Below are 16,802 nucleotides of genomic sequence, written 5' to 3'. Positions count from 1 at the left end.
CCGTTGCTTTTTATTGTCAATTTCTTTGGGCGCACACACCCACCCACACACCCACACACACGCCACACTTGCCCTTAACGGCAGCGGGAGAAATGCTAATGGCCCACGACAAGAAGCATAACTCTCGTCGTCCATTCGACATTTATGGTCAATCGGTGGCAATCGAACATGAGTACATGCAAATGTTTCGTTGCTGGATTAGATTGAAATTGACCAAAAAAAATTGTAGCTCTATTTTGATTTTGGTTTGTGGCGAACACAACCGAACACAAGTTCGGTTCGAAGATTCTTTTTAAGGTAATTGAAAATTTCTTTTGTGCGAAGCCAGGCAATATGTGTTTGGGCCATAATTGCGGCATAAATTAGATTCACTTTGACATGACCACCAAGTTCAATGAGAATGCAGACACACATACACACACAAATATGAAAAATAAAGAGTTGTTTGCATTCCATTGTTTGTTCGATGGCTATTTCCTTATTTTGGCAAATTGATTTTGTCATCGCAGTTCGCGTTTGAAATTGAAACGAAATGGCCATTGGTGACAACAAAGAATGTTTTTTTTTTGTCGTAGTTGCACCAGATTTGTGAGAGTACGTGAGAGGTTTGATAATACGAAACTATTTAATGTTGTACTGGACTTTTTTGGTCCATTTGTACTTTGCTGGTCTCTAAAGGTACACAAGTTACCATTTAGCCGTTTTAAGTACTTTTCTCTTTATTTTTAATTTTTTTTTTTGGGAAAATATCTCATTTCAATGATCTTTGGGAACCGTGTTTTAAGGAATATCCGGTTTTAGTCAAAATGTTGCAAAATTTACATCCAATGACGACTTAAAATGTAGCTCGAAATACCTAATATCTGTGATTATTTGGTTTGGTCAATGTGTCCTAACCAGTACCAATATTGAAAATTTGTAAAAGATGGGTTTCTCCTATAAACAGGACTAACAAAGTTCTATCTTAAAGTCGTCGGGGTCAAAGGGACATAAAATAGTTTTACTTAAAATAGTTTCACAGGGACATAAAATATTTTCCACCATCTCTACTTGAAATTTCCCAGATTCAGACCATGATGTTATAAATAATTTTCTTCACCCAATACCAAATTAAGTACTATTTAGTACTTATCGGACAATTATAGTATACATTTCCAAAAACCACTTCCGTATATTAACAACAAACACCAACAGTCCCATCTACAAAAAATTTCAGGATTTCAGTTTTATTCCTTCACCCAATATCAAAGATAGTACCATTCCGTACTTTTAGTATAATTATAGACACATTTCCGAACTACCCTAATGACTACACATAAACAGCGACTCTAACAACAAATTTCTAACAACAAATTTCAGTATCTGCATAGTTTAGCGAAAGACACTGATTGTGACAACTATATCAAATTTCAGGATTTCAGCTTCATTTCTTCACTCAATACCAAATGTAGTACAATTTAGTACATTCCGTACAAATATAGGATCGATTTTCCACCGTCAATTCTTAATCACAGATACCATCCCTAATCTAAATATCAAATTTTAGAGTTTTATATCTATCACTCCACCCAATGCCACATATAGTACCACTCAGTACTTTTCGTACAATTATAGTACATATTTCCGAAACTACCTTTATGTCCAGACTACACATGAAAAGCAACCCTAATAGCAAATTTTTGATTTCAATTACTATATGTTCACTCAATACCAAATTGTACCAAATGTAGTACTGTTTAGTACTTTTTAAAGAATTATGGTACACATTTCCAAAACCAAGCAACAAATACTGGTAATGACATCTATAAAAAATCAGGATTTCAGCTCTATTCTTTCAACTAATACCACATTTGGTACCATTTAGTACTTTTCGTACAATCATAGTAAACATTTTTAAAACCACCTCCATCAATTCCACCTCAATATCAAATTTGAGGATCTTAGCCCCATACCTCTACCTAATACCAAATATAGTAACATTAGTACTTTTCGTACAAATATAGGACGCATTTCCAAACACCGTCCAATTTCCAATTACAATAATATCCAATTTCAGAATTGTATCTCTATTAGATCAACCAAGACCTAATTTAGTACAATTAAGTACTTTTCATACATTCTTAGTACACATTTCCGAAACGATCTCCATATGTCCAGGCTACACATGAACAGCGACACTTGTAAAAAATTTCAGATTTCAAGTGCTATCTGAATCATCCAATACAAAATTGTAACAAATGAGAACTATTTAGTGCTTTTCGTGTACTTTTCTAAAACCAGGGATCTCAATATCAAATCTTCAAAGATCCAGCTTCATCCGTTCACCCTAACCTATCTGTTCCAAATTTAGTACAGTTCTTACACTTAGTAAACATTTCCAAAACTACTTGCCTGCCTAAATAATTCTTTCTAAACTTGGTTCTCATACCGAACTTCAAGTAATGAAATTTTTTTTATGGTATGTACGACAATTTATCTTGGACATTTTGTGCCAAAAGTGCACGAAATTATTACAAGGTACTTAATATAGTACCATTGATAATCAATAGATGACTATATAATTTGATATGAGGCTCGACGATGACGCCCATAAGCAAAGAGACGTATAAGCAAAGAGTTTTTGGAAAATCGTACTAAAATTCCATGGATGGCGATTTTTGACATTCTTTTTGACTCTAAACTAATCTATTATCAATGAAGTTGGAGAACGAATAAATTTAGGATCTTGGTATATAAATTATTGTTAGTCTTTGGGAATTCGAACTGTTTGTGACGAAAAGGAATAATTTGGTATAATTTGAAATACGGTGGATTGAAAGAGCTCTTGTAAGAGTAGAGTTTACTGTGATGTACATTTGGTACCACTAGTTCCGTTATTAAAAATATTTGAAATGTATAATTTAGATTTTATACTAAATTTGGTATCATTGGTCTTGAAACGGCCAGAAGTGGAATTTTAAAATTTTGAATTAGATCCGCCGTTGCGAATCTGGGTTGAGATAAGAAGACGTTTTTGAAAAAAGTATTTATACGAAAATACTAAATGAAACTACATTTGATACAAATGCTATGTAGGTATCACTGGGGGTATAGGTTAGAAGGTAATTTTGGAAATTCACAGCATCTAATTGTTTAAAAAAATCCTTAAAATGCGTGAGGTTAAGTGGATAAAGCTGAAATACTTAGATTTGGCACTGTTGGTGTTGATTAAGACAAAAGTGTTTTTAAATTAGTGCAATAATTGTACAAAACGTTTGAAGAGGTACTTAGTATAGTATATATCACTGGACTTGGGTGAGCGAATGAAGTTATAGTTGTGAATTTGCTATAACAATGACCGATGGGGTTAGATCAGGTTTAAATTTGGTGTCTCTAAAATAATAAACAAAATGTTAAAATAATTTATCCTTAAAATAAACTTTATTTCATTTACTTTGAAAAAATCATTAATAAAAAAAAATTCTATAGATTTGTTCCCAAAATGTAAATTTATATATTTGTTGTATCTGTATTTAATTTATCACAAAGACTGTTTACATCACACTTACATCTATGTCAACATTATTTGCTAATTCATTTTGTCGTTAGCAACCCCAAAATTAGAACCAACCCCTCAAACAAAACCAGCTCAAAAAATACATTTTCTCTCAACAAAATTTTATGGTCACGACAAATTTCATTAAAAGCGTTCAAAAAGTCATAAATTTATAATTTGTACGTGGATTAATTTGTTCTTCGTCTTTTTCAGGCACTCGATCGTTTTGTAACGGCGGAAGCAGTCGTTCGTCGCATTGATTTAGACTTCATTAACGGCTACGCAATTCTTTGCCTTTGGCCGTCGTGTGCACCTTAGTCTGACGTCATAAGTTGGCTCCTTATGGTGGCGGTTGGTAGGTTCATTCGTTCCGAAATAATGTTGAATGTGGTAGCCACGTTTTGGTTATTTGTTTGTTTGTTTTGGAAATTGCGGTCGTTATTTTGGTTTAACTCACTTTCATTTAATGTTATTCATCATAATTGTCGTTTAGCGCGCAATGGGGTATGGGTTTTTGAAAAATGGAAATTATAATTTGGAATGTTCAAGATCTACATGGTCTCCTAATGAAAACAGATTTTTAAAATAAAAAATAAAATAACTGGGATATATTGACCAGAATCAATGACCAGAAATTCAATTTAATTGTGGAAATCACTCAATATTTTCAATATTTCTATAAACACAAGATATGTTATAAATATGGTAGAGATCGGACATTTCTTCTGGTACCTCCCCCATATAGGGTTCAAGATTATTGGAAGGCAAGCGCTTAAAGAAGGAGAAATAAGCATCCAACTCCTTTAAAATTTCACACATCCAAATATTTTTGCTAATACAGGATCTGTTGTGAAGATAATATAATTCTGCGAACCCCTTTTGGTACCTAACCCACAAAGGGTCACAAATGTTAATAGTTTTATCTGTCATATCTAAATATTTTTCTTATCCAGAAATCTGAATTCCATATTCATAGAATTTATCGAAATTTATGATATATGATATTTGTATCTTTATAAATATACTTCCATCCGCTATATCTGGTACCTCACGCATATTTCCACATTTTCCAAAAATTTGCACATAACTCATATAAAGTATAGGAAGTGGTCGATATAGTCCAAATCTGGCACGTTGTAGTATTTTTATCAGTCTTAGGTCAGATACGAATTGCTCAATATTGGCCAACTGCTTCGAACCTCCCCCATAAAGGGTCAACAGTTTGAATAATCATAACCCAAGGCTGGGGGTATTATCTATACTATTTTATTTGCTTCCGTTTAATATCAGGTTAATATTATTCGCCTTCATATTTCAAGTTTGTGTCTTAAGTCTTTTGATTTTTACACCAGAGACCCGTGAACACCTCCAACTTTTTTTATTTTTAATTTTTTTTCAAATCTCTACGAAATTCAACGACCTATCCCACTGTTCCCAACAAAAAATCGCATTCATACAAAGAAACTTAAACATTTTTTTTTGCTTATCTACTTTATTCGACTTACTGTCTCTGTCTGTCCGTTTCGGTAGCTTAGTTTTTTTGTTTTTTTCATTAACTATAGCTGCCACCAATCAAAATAGCCATCATAATTTCTTTATTTCGAATATGGTATTAAGTATTAAACTTATTTTTTGTTGCCGAATTCAAAATTACTGAACTTCGTATTGAAATGCACTGAAAAGGGTCATTTATGCTCGCATAGGCCTTCATTGGTTGAGCGACTACTTTTCACTTTCACTTTTAATTAGAGAATATTTTTTTTTTGGACAACGTGCGATAGGCTCTGGCATTTTCTGAGTAGAAATTTCGAATGAATATTTAAATATAAAAAGGGAAATGTTGTGACAACACCACGTTCATTTGTATTGTGTAAGGTTGACCGTGACAATTCGTCGGGTGGCGATCAATCAATACATAATGAAAAAATAATCGATTGAATCAATTGAATATTATAGACCATGGGCGGCAAGAAATTAATTGCAACACTTAAACATTAACTGCTGCGAGACTTGAAAGGATTTTTCATTTGAAAAGAAGGATTTCGATTTGCTAGTCGCGTGAAGAATGTCTTTGGGTCGGTCAATGTGATGTGATGCTGGGATTTATCAATTATCAAGATATCTCTAGAAAAATTCGAGTCAGTTGGAATTTTAGCCTTTCGAAAAATTTTTATAGATGTCCACCAGACAGAGCAATAACATTGACATAACTGTTTACAGAATGTGCGAAAGTTACATATACAATACATATAAAAAATACTGCAACAAAGTCAAACACCATAGTTTTTACATTTTTTTTTTCAAAGCAAAAAATGGCGGAAATAGCATCAAATTTTAGAAGAAGTTTAGATTTGGCACTAATTATGACCTTCAAACGGCCAACGAACCCGTCACACACTGCCCGAATGTTGCTATGCGGCATTTTGGCCCATTCCCGGCGAAGCGCTTGCTTAAGGTGATCGACACTTTGGTATTTTTTAGTGCCAACCTTGCTTTCCAAAATACTCCAGACACAATAGTCCAACGGATTTGGTATCCGGAGATTTTGGTGGCCTTTGTGCGCTGGAAATGAAGCGAGGAACCTAATTTTGTAAGCATTCTTGGGTGGCACGTGCTGAGCGCGATGGTGCTGAGTCCTCTTGGAATGTCCAAGGTCTGGGGTCAAAATATTTGCGTGCCCAAGACTTTAGTACACCCTCCAGAATATTTTCTCGATAATATTCGGCATTTATTCTGAAGCCACGGTCGATTAATACGAGCGGAAAGCGACCATCGGCTGTCATGGCGGCCCACACCATAACCATGGCCGACGCTCGAGTTCTGGTGGTCACCTTCGGTCGGTTCATTTCTATAAAAAATTTTCATAAAATTAGTGAGAGCATCCAATTATTTCGCTTTCTTTGATCTTTCTGTTTTTCAAAATCTTGAACCCTATGTGGGGAGGTACAAGAAGAAATGGTCCGATCTCTACAATCTTTATAACAGATCATGTGTTGATAGAAATATTGAGATGTGCTAAGTCTGAATGGAATCGGATGCTAATTTCGCGTTTTATGAGCTTCACGGGTACTCAAAGGGTTAATCCTTTGTGGGGGAGGTACCAGAAAGATATATTCCACCAGACGGATATATTCCACCCTCATAGCAAATCTTGTTTTAGTAGAAGTAATAGGATGAGTGAAATATGAAGGGTTATTCAAAGCGTTGACCCTTGACCCGGATGTTAATTTCGCTTTTTATGAGCTTCATGGTTATTCAAAATCTTGACCCTTTGTTGGAGATGTACCAAAAGGAGTGGTCTGATATATTCCATCTTCACACCACATCTTGGGTTAATAAAAATAATGTGATGAATGAAATGAAAAGAGAACCAGATGTTTATTTCGGATTTTATAATCGTTTTGGTTATTCTAAACTTTGACCCTTTGTGGGAGAGGTAACAGAAGAAAAAATTCCGATCTCTACTATCTTTATAACAGATCTTGTGTTGATGAAAATATTGGGATGTACCAAGTTTGAATGGAACCGTATGTTAATTTCGCTTTTTATGAGCTTCTCGGATATTTCAAATCTTGACCCTTTGTGAGGGAGGTACCAGAAGTAGTAGACGGATATATTTCATCTTCATACCAGATCTTGGGTTGAAAAAAATATTGTAATGTGTGTTATTTGAAGTCAAACGGACTCTTGAATCACATTTTATAATAGTTATAATTATTAAACATTTTGACCCTATGTGGGGGAGGTACTTGATGGAGTGGATCGATCTGTTTATCAAGAGTGATCATCATACCATACTTCTAGCTTTTCGCTATAGCTAACCTTTCACTACTTTTCGTATCTCTGCAACGCAAATTTCTATATCAAACACCGAAGTTCTGGTTTCATCGATTGCAATTTTGTACCCTTTGCAATTTTTCCACTTTTTGTATCCTTAAAGTACTCATTGTATCCCTCTTCTATAAACAAATATTGCTTTGAATTACTTTTTAACATCAAGAGTGACCCTCATGCCATCACGATTGCTTTATAGTACTTATGACCTTGAAATGCAAATTTCCAATAAATCCGCTTATCTTAATCGTTTAAAGATAGAGGGGACATTTTCAAAGTCCTGGTTCTCAAAGATCGTTTACCAAAAAAGTTGAATATTTTGGCTTTTTAGAACTGTTCGTACTCTTGAAGTACGTAGGTCGGAAAATCCCACCGTATCTCACCTCTGTATTCAAAGAGTAGCCCCCTACAAAAATGCTAAGTTATGACGTATATGTATCGTTAAAAGGCAAGTTTGTACTATTTTGTACCTTCTTGTTTTTTTTTCGTACCCTTTTAGTACGAAATTCGAAAAATTCCGGAACAAATCTGTTATTGATTTCCTAAAATTATAAATAAAAATCTGATCAGGTCAATGTTATGGCGTTGTATCCGCCTTGATTTAAATTTCAACACCGTTTTGCTAAGAAGGCCTAGCTCAGCCAGTCTAGCTTTTTAAAAGATGACCACAAAACATTGATTCAATTTAACCTAAATTGTTTGGATTCTATAACTGGCCATTGTCAATTTGAAATTGGTTTCGAAAAAAAAAATGGAAAATAAAAAACCTGCCTCAATACGAGAGTCAAATCGATTATTACAAAAAAAAAAAAAAAAAAAATCCGACGGCTAGAAAAAATTGTGCAACCTGTTCCAATCTAGTCTCACTTAGAATAAAAGGATTAATAATGGAAAACGACTTCTTTTACTTGCTTTCTTACTTTTCCCAGCTATTGCTAAAATAATTTAGCTATGAACTCAAAAGAGCAGCTCGTTGGAGGCTAAATGTTGATGCTGCTGTTAAAACTGGAACAAAAGCTTACACAAATAAGACAGTTTTTTTTGTTGTAGTTTCTTAAGTCCGCATTTGACTCCTGATGCCAATGAGCCAACAAGTTAATATTCAACGCAGCTAGGTAGGCCAATAGACGAAGAGGAAAAACTAGGCGCTTTATCCAGTTGTAAGATATCAGTTGGATGGTCGGTTGCAATGACTTTCAATGCCATGCAGAGAGAGACAGGGAGAGAAAGAGAGAGAGAGGGAGAGAGAGAGAGAGAAAAAAGAAAAGTTCGTTGAATCGAATGGAAATTCAAGAACGCATCTTGTTGTAAGAAGCAAAGGGGGAGAGTGAGGGGAACAAAATAAACCAGATAAATTGCAACTGCAACACCACAGTGAATGCTGGCCACAAATGTGTGACAGCAGCAAGCGCTTGCCACTCCATGCTCTACCTGGAGCTGGAGGACAAGCAGCTGCCAAGTTAATAAAATCCATGGCAAACATGAAGTCGAACGCATTTTCCCCGTTGACATTCAAGTGGTTGCACGTCGCATAAAGAGTTTTTCACGGTCTCTGTACGCGGAACGTTCCCAGTGTTTGTTTTTTTTTTGGCCAATTTGGAAAGCAGAAGAAAATTATGTTGACAAGATGAAGAGTTTCGTAAGCGGTTTATTAGTTATTTGTGTCTTAATTAGTTCTACCGATCCCAGTTTAAGTGCCGAAGATGAGGCGACGGATATCCTGGTGGATGATGGGTCATCATTATCCCAGCCAGGGGATGGGGAGGTGAAGTTAAAATTAAGTGATGCAAGTGAACCAAAGCAAGGCCAAGATCAGGCATCGCCATCATCAGCGGAAGGGCGAAGTTTGACCGCCGAAGAAGAAATGGAAAAGAAATCCAAGCCATTGAGAAGTATTTTTATGGGAATCTACAAGAACTACAAGAGCACCTATTTGGGTAACAAGACCCTGACGGAGTACAAACAAAATCTGAGGGAGAAAATGAAAACAAAACAACAAAAACTTGAGGAAAATGAATCGATACGGGATGATGGGGTTGCTGATGAGACCAAGAATGCTGAGGATGAAGACGATGAGGAAATTGTATTCGAAGCCCCAGATGACCTGGATGAGGGAGGGGAAGATAAAAAACTAGAATTAACCACGATTCCAACCCAAAATGGGGAGGGGGAGGATGATGTGGCTGTTGTCACAGAAGAATCTGATCTCAGCTATGAACCCATAACCAACCAAAAAGAACTACATTTACCCCTTCACAATCGTAAACATAGCCCCGTTCCTCCTTCCCCTCCCCCGCCTGAACTGCAATACAATGTGGGTCCAGCTCTTAACATGTCATTGGATTTAGACAATAGCATAGTTCGTGTTAACCTCGATGGCGAAAGTCTTAAAGAGCTGGTAACAGGTCGTTGGCTAAGCGATAGCAGCGAAGAAGGTAATTTCCATAGGCCACCATAATTTTTCTTAATTCACCAGAGCAATGTTCCTCCCACATTCGTAATTTGTCATTATCTTCCATTTATGCGCTTCACTCTTTTCTAGGTCGTGGTAAAAAATACGAAATGGTGACACGCATTCTTCCTCTCTTTATACTCCCGTTCCTCATACAATCGGCCATTGTTCCATTTCTGGTAACGAAGCTAAAATTGCTGCTGATGAAGTCAATGCTGGTGGGTAAATTGGCCATATTCTTGCTGATCATTTCGGCCTTTAGGAATAGCAATAAACCGATGCAGACATATGAGGTGGCACCCTCTTATTGGGCTGGGGAGCCCAGCCGGAGATCTGAAATAGCTGCCGCTGCCTCGAATATGGCCTACAATGGTTATCGGGTAGAGGGCAAGCCAGCGGCATGGGTTAATTGAGAATGGTTTTTATGTTAAGGAATTAAAGCAGAATTGGGTGGCGATCTTTTCTAAATAAAAAAGGAGAAAAAATTGTGTTGATGTTGTTTTTTAATAAAAGATGGGAAAATTTATTCCAAGTAAAAACAACTAAGTCGGAATATAATAGTGGGTTAAGGTATAAAAAAACTGCAACAAAATCAAACGCCATAATTTTTACAATTTTTTTTAAATTTTATTGAATGAAAGCACAAAATGTCGGAAATAGCATCAAATTTTAGAATAAGTTTAGATTCGTTCGAATTGGTCACCTTTGGCCCGAATTATGGCCTTCAAACAGCCAATGTCAACGTCACACGCTGCCCGAATGTTGTTCTGCGGTATTTTTGCCCATTCCCGGTGAAGCGCTTGCTTGAGGTGATCGACTATTTGGTATTTTTTAGTGCCAACCTTGGTTTCCAAAATACTCTAGACGCAATAGTCCATCGGATTGGTATCCGGAGATTTTGGTGGCCATCGAGGAACCTCATTTTGTAACCATTCTTGGGTACAGCGTGCTAATTGCGATGGTGCTGAGTCCTGTTGGAATGTCCAAGGTCTGCAGCCAAAAAGTTTGCATGCCCAAGGCTTTAACACACCCTTCAGAATTTTTTCGCGATATTTGGCAATTATTCTGATGCCACGGTCGATTAATACGAGCGGAGAGCGTCCATGGCCTTTGCTTGAGTTCTGGTGGCCAACCGAAGGTGCACATTCTAAGCTGACCTCTTTGGCAAGCAAACACGAATAATTTGTTTGTTTAGAAACTGCTGGACAACGAATGTTTTCTCATCGGAGAAGACAAAATTCGGCAGTTCACCACTTTCGGCCAAGCGAAGCAACTCCTTAGCTCTTTTGAGTCTAATTTATTTCCGTTGCGATGTAAGTTCTTGCACTTTTTGAAATTTCAAAGGCTTTACTTCGAGCTCATTTTTCAACATTTGCCAAATGGAATTTTGCGATATGTTCAGCTCACGAGCCATTTTTCGGCCACTGCGACGCGGGTTTCGATCAAGTCGTTTCTTTAATTTTCGAACCATTTCAGCGGATGTTGCTGTTTTCTTCCGTCCACTTCCTTGACGTTGGGCTACGCTACCAATATCACGGTAACGAGCGATGGTTTGAGACACAAAATATTTATTCACATTTAAATGCTGGAGTGCTCTAACGATAGTCACTTTTGGTTTTCCAGCCAAATATAAAGAAATCACGCTTGAATTCCATCACGAATAACTTTTTTTCTGAAAAATTTTCACCAAAATGCTTTTGTACGCTTGTAAACAATATAATGAGCTGTCACTGAAATCATTTTAACAGCTGTCGGACGAGTGGCTTAGAAATGACAGCAGTCTGAAGTTGGTTCCAGTTTTTTTATCACACCTTGTAATGAGCTGTCACTTGCATAATTTCAACAGCTGTCGGACGAGTGCCTCAGAAATGACTGCAGTCAGTATTTGGTTTCAGTTTTTTTTTCATCTCACCCTGTATATTAAGTTTCAGGATTGAAGCTCTATCCCTTCACCCAATACCAGACTTAGTACTTTTTGTGCACTTGTACACATTTCTAAAACCAGCTCTTTATCACAAACCTACCTACCTACTGGGGAAAATTGTAAAATTTCAAATCTCCACTTTCATCCCTTCGACCAAATTGTTGCAGATTTAGTACTATTAAGCACAGTTCGCACACTTAGTACAAATTTCTAGAACCACGTTTATGTATCAGATTTACTTTCCAACCTTGATTCTCATGCCAATTTTCCAGTTTTGAGCTCTATCCGTTCACAAAATGCCAAATTGTATCATTTCAGAAGTTTAGTGTCAATTTAGAACTTTTCGTAACCTTAAAGCTCGGATTTTTTTAAAACCCCTTTGGTATATTTTCCCTGCACTCCATTATTGACTCTCATTCTAAATCTCAGAAATCTGGCTCATTTCTTTTGTCCAATACCAAATATTAAATTTTTAGTACATTTTAAAAATTTTCGTACCCATTTAGTATGAATTTCCAAAATCCCAGCCTTATCACACGCCTAGGCACCAAGACTGACCCTCGTCTGGGCGTTGATTCTAAATCAGCCAGTCATTTTGAAAGAAATTTGTGAATTTTTCGAAAATTTTCGACACACACTATTTTCACATTTTTTTTCTAGAATTATTATTACGAAATTTGACCTTATGTTGGGAGGTTCCAGAGTGAGCAGGCCATCATTGAACTCGATCTAAGTTCGGTAAAAATATTACTATGTACCAAGTTTGAACATTCGAATGTTAATTACTCACGAGCCGGTCAGATCGACACGGTTAGATCGACTCCAAAAGTCCACCAACGGATTTTCTCCGAACAGACCTAGGGTCTAAAACCGATATTTATCTTCAAAAACAAAAAAGTTTAAACATTTAACATTTTCGTAAATTTTATTTGAAAATCGTATTATCTATAAATTATTCTAATTATATTCGTATGAATTTCTATATATCTCGCCCGGCGAGTATAAGAATCCCCAAAACATCACCCATTTATTCAATAACAATAGTAATGTTTCTCTGCAATAAGGCAAGAGTCGCACTGCAATCGAAAATCCCACGTAAATTTACAATTACAGCGAGTTTCGGTCAGGACGTTCTTCTCTTCCAACGTGTAACCACACTCGCGGCAAAGATGATTGCATCTCTCTTGATCCTCATCCGACAGATCGCCATTGCTCGTTCCAGCTGCACACTGACGTCCCACCATGCCATTCCAATGTGGCACAGCATCCAGTTCGCAGTAGTTGGGGGAGTCCCGCATAAAGACCAAGACATCCAGGGGAATATTGTCCCACAAGATACGAGAGTTGATAATTGTGTTTTCCAAAAGAATACCTTCGTCGTACATCTGACGAATGTCATCGGAAATCTCTTCAAATGGCTTCAAAACTTGGCGACAAAATTCTTTGGCACATATGCCACCTGGACCCATAATGGCACATGCACACTGTTTGATGAGAGATTTTCCCAAAAGATTTGTAATGGCTTTGTAGTTGTGAGCCTCAATTTTGCCTCTGAAATCGTGGGGAAATTTGATATTCCTATATTTCCTCAAGAGTTCTTCGGCTTCTCGGGGGTTATCCGAACAAATTGGTGTATATGGATTATCCGAGCAGGAACCACAGCCCGCTGTTATGCCACTGGAACAGTTCTTGGTGATGGTGTAAATTATGGCCGCTGTTGCTATGGCTTCCACATAGGCTCCCTCACGATCCAATTCTGCTGATTTGGCACTGCGTCTCAAAATAAAATCAGATGTGGGGCAATTCCAACGTTCCCATTTGAATGATCGCTGGCAATTTTCCATGGCCATTTCCATGCTTGATGGTATCACATTATCCAGCGAGAAGGGAACTTGCAGTGGGCTGTAAACTTTTTTGGCGTAAATGCTTTGGGCAGCCATGTAATTCAGTTGATGCAACAGGGATCCTTGACAGATCTCAAGGAGGAGAAGAAAATGAATAATGATGTAAATAAACATTGTCATAGGTTTGCTGTATGTGATGTTGATAGGATGAGGAATCTTTGTTGAATGTTGGTTGTGTTAAAGAATTGTCGGCTATTTATATCACGCAGGTAGCTCATTGTATTGAGTTAATCCTTTAGGATATTTTTGTTTGTTAGTGTCCATAGGACCAAATTGCTATAAATTGCAATGAATTTTTGAATTTGTTAGAATTTGAGAAATATATAAATTTTGAATATTCCAAATTAATGTGAATGTGTGAAAATTAGAGCACAGACGAAATGATTGAATTTTGAAATTTTTGCACGAGGGTCAGTGTTGGTGTCTTCTTGGCGTATGATAGCTGGATTTTTGGAAATTCGAACTAAAAGGGCACGAAAAATACTAAAATGTACTTAAAATTGACTACTTTGTAGTGGAAAAACGGAATTAGCTAGATATCTGAAAGGGTTTTCGAAATTCGAACTTTAAGGTTACGAAAAGTTCTAAAATGTTAACAAATCTTGAAATTTGGTATGAGAATCAAGGTTGGAATGTAATGTTCATATATGTGGTTCTTGAAATCTGTACTGTATCTGAACTGTATTTTAAACAGTTTGTTCTAGGGTGAACGAATAAAGCTGGGATTTTGAAATTTTGTATTGGGGTCCCAGTTGGTGGTAGGTTTGTGATAGAAAAATGGTTTTGGAAATGTGAATTATAAGTGTACGAAAAGTACTGAATAGAACAACACTTCGTACACTTTGGTATTGAGTGAACATATAGTGTTTGAAAAATAACATTTGGTATCAGGGCCGCTGCTCATGTGTAACCTGGACATATAGAGGTGGTTTCGGAATGGTTCTATATTTGGTATTGGATAAAAGTATAGAGGTGGAATCCTCAAATTTTATATATGTTGGTATCTGTTTTTTAAGATTTGACAGTGATTTTTATTTTTACGAAAAGTACTAAATGGTACTCAATTTGGTTTTAGGTTTTTTGAGATTTGACAGTGATTTTGAAATGTGTCCTATATTTTTACGAAAAGTACTAAATTGTACTCAATTTGGTTTTAGGTGAAGGGATAGGGTTGAAACCGGGAAATGTTATATTGCGATAACTTTCGGTGTCTAGGATTTAGATATGGAACGGTTTTGGAAATTAGTACTAAATTTATACGAAAACTATTCAATGTTTCTAAAATTGGTAATGAGTCATTGTATATAGCTGAAATACCGACATTTGATATTAAGGTATCTGTTGGTACATGGTGTTGAGATGTGGTGGTGGTGTTACAAATGTGTGCTATAATTTTACGAAAAGTATTAAATCGTACAAATTTCAAAATTTGGTATTAAGTGAAGGTTTAGAGCTGAAATTCTCAAAAATCATATCGAAAATCATAAAAAATCCACTATTGTGTTCTGATCGACCTTATATATATTTTTAAAAATCCAAGACTAGGGTTTGGGCAGTCCTAGGACAATATTCTCCAAAAGTCCATGATAGTGGTCCAGATATACTAGAAAATCATTCTTAACCAAGGATTATGGTGTACTTAGTCCTTGAAAAATATTCAGGAATAATACCTAATCTAAATATCCAAGATTATGGCTATGATGGCTCTTAAAAAAATATTTTTTAAAATCGAGTGTAGATTTAGTGATTGTTATATATAAATGTTTCGGCAATAGAACCTGATGTTCAAAATATGTTCTCAAACATCCAGGATAATTGCTCTGGATTATCCTGAAAATGCTCCCAAATATTCTCGATTATGGTTTCTTCCGAGATATTCTTTAAAATATTCCCACAAATCGTTGATTATGAGTCCTATGGTCTCTCACAAATAAAAACCTGATTTCCCCAAAAAATATCTCAAAAAATATACGATAACGATTCCGATAATTCCTGAAATGTATTCCTTTATAGTCTCTAAAAACCAACAATTTTGGCTCCTCTCCAAAAATGTTCGTAAAAATTTATGAATCAGAGGTGTCTTAAAAATATTCCTAAAAATAACTGTAGGTCCTGAAAAAAAAATGAAAAAAAAAACAAAAATTTGAGCTCGGACTGTTCTTAACAACAATAATTCTTAAATGTTCAACGACAATGACCCACAAAGTCTTCAAAAAGAAAAAAAAATAGACCGAAGTTACTGTTCAAAAATATATTCTTAAAAATCGGCTGCCACAGCTCAGATATTTTTTTGGAAAAGGTTCTTAACGAATCCACAATATAGGTTCAAAAAGTCCCTAAAAAAGAGTATTAAAAATCCAGTATTTTGAGCTATTATAGTCCTTTAATAATATTCCTAGAAATCCATTATTATGTCTTAAATAATCCTCAAACTTTTTTTATTCAAATATTTCAAAACGTTCACGTTTGTAGCTTAGATAGCCCTTGGAATAACATGCTTCAATAATCATAAAATTACACTTTAGATTAGATAAAAAAATAAGAATGGATCCACGACAAGGCCTGAGATAGTCCTTAAAAGGTATTTACAAAAAAAAAAATGCGGCTTTTATGGACCTTAAAAAATTATTCTAAAAAGTCCTAGGTAATGACTCTGATAGTCCTTGAAAAAATATTATACTTTTGATGGTTTCTCAACATATATTCCCAAAAATGTGCGGTTCTAGTTCAGATGGCCACTCAAAGGATCTCAAGAATTATTCCCAAAAATATCCAGGATTGTAGCTCAAATAGGTCTCTCAAAAAATAGTTGGAAAATCAATTAAGACTCCGATACTCCCTAAAAATATCACAATTATGACATGGATGGTCCCATAAAATATTCTTAAAAAACACGCATTATAATGGCAGCGATGGTCGTTTAAACCGCATTTCTTAAAATTCCAGACATCTGACATTCCAAAAAAATCTTTAAAATTTCTACAATTATAGCTCAGATATTCTTTGGAAAAATTGTCAGATATACCCACTGTGGATGGAGTGCTATTTTCCTTAAAATTAAATAGGATTTACGTTGAATGTTGCCATGTCAATGTTCTGATTTTATCCTATCCTATGTTCTGATATTTTTCCTATCCATTGTAAGGAAATATT

The 16,802-nt window shown here is 35.8% G+C and overlaps 2 protein-coding genes across 2 annotated transcripts; one reads left to right on the top strand and one right to left on the bottom strand.

Moving 5' to 3' along the window:
* Positions 1 to 8,996: 8,996 nt before the first annotated feature.
* Positions 8,997 to 10,247, top strand: LOC101900143 (uncharacterized). The gene is made up of 2 exons (XM_005182079.4): positions 8,997 to 9,804; positions 9,912 to 10,247. Exons 1-2 carry the CDS (start codon positions 8,997 to 8,999, stop codon positions 10,232 to 10,234), a joined length of 1,131 nt encoding a protein of 376 aa, XP_005182136.2. The 3' UTR covers positions 10,235 to 10,247.
* A 2,404-nt stretch (positions 10,248 to 12,651) lies between these two features.
* On the bottom strand, positions 12,652 to 13,941 carry LOC101899971 (wnt inhibitor of Dorsal protein-like). The gene has a single exon (XM_005182078.4). It carries the CDS (start codon positions 13,767 to 13,769, stop codon positions 12,777 to 12,779), a length of 993 nt encoding a protein of 330 aa, XP_005182135.2. The 5' UTR covers positions 13,770 to 13,941; the 3' UTR covers positions 12,652 to 12,776.
* Positions 13,942 to 16,802: the final 2,861 nt, after the last annotated feature.

This window comes from Musca domestica, unplaced genomic scaffold, assembly GCF_030504385.1.
Source record: "Musca domestica strain aabys unplaced genomic scaffold, Musca_domestica.polishedcontigs.V.1.1 33, whole genome shotgun sequence".
NCBI classification, from domain to species: Eukaryota; Metazoa; Arthropoda; class Insecta; order Diptera; family Muscidae; genus Musca; species Musca domestica.
Note: the sequence above shows the minus strand (reverse complement) of the source record. Positions and strands in the feature narration are given on the sequence as shown.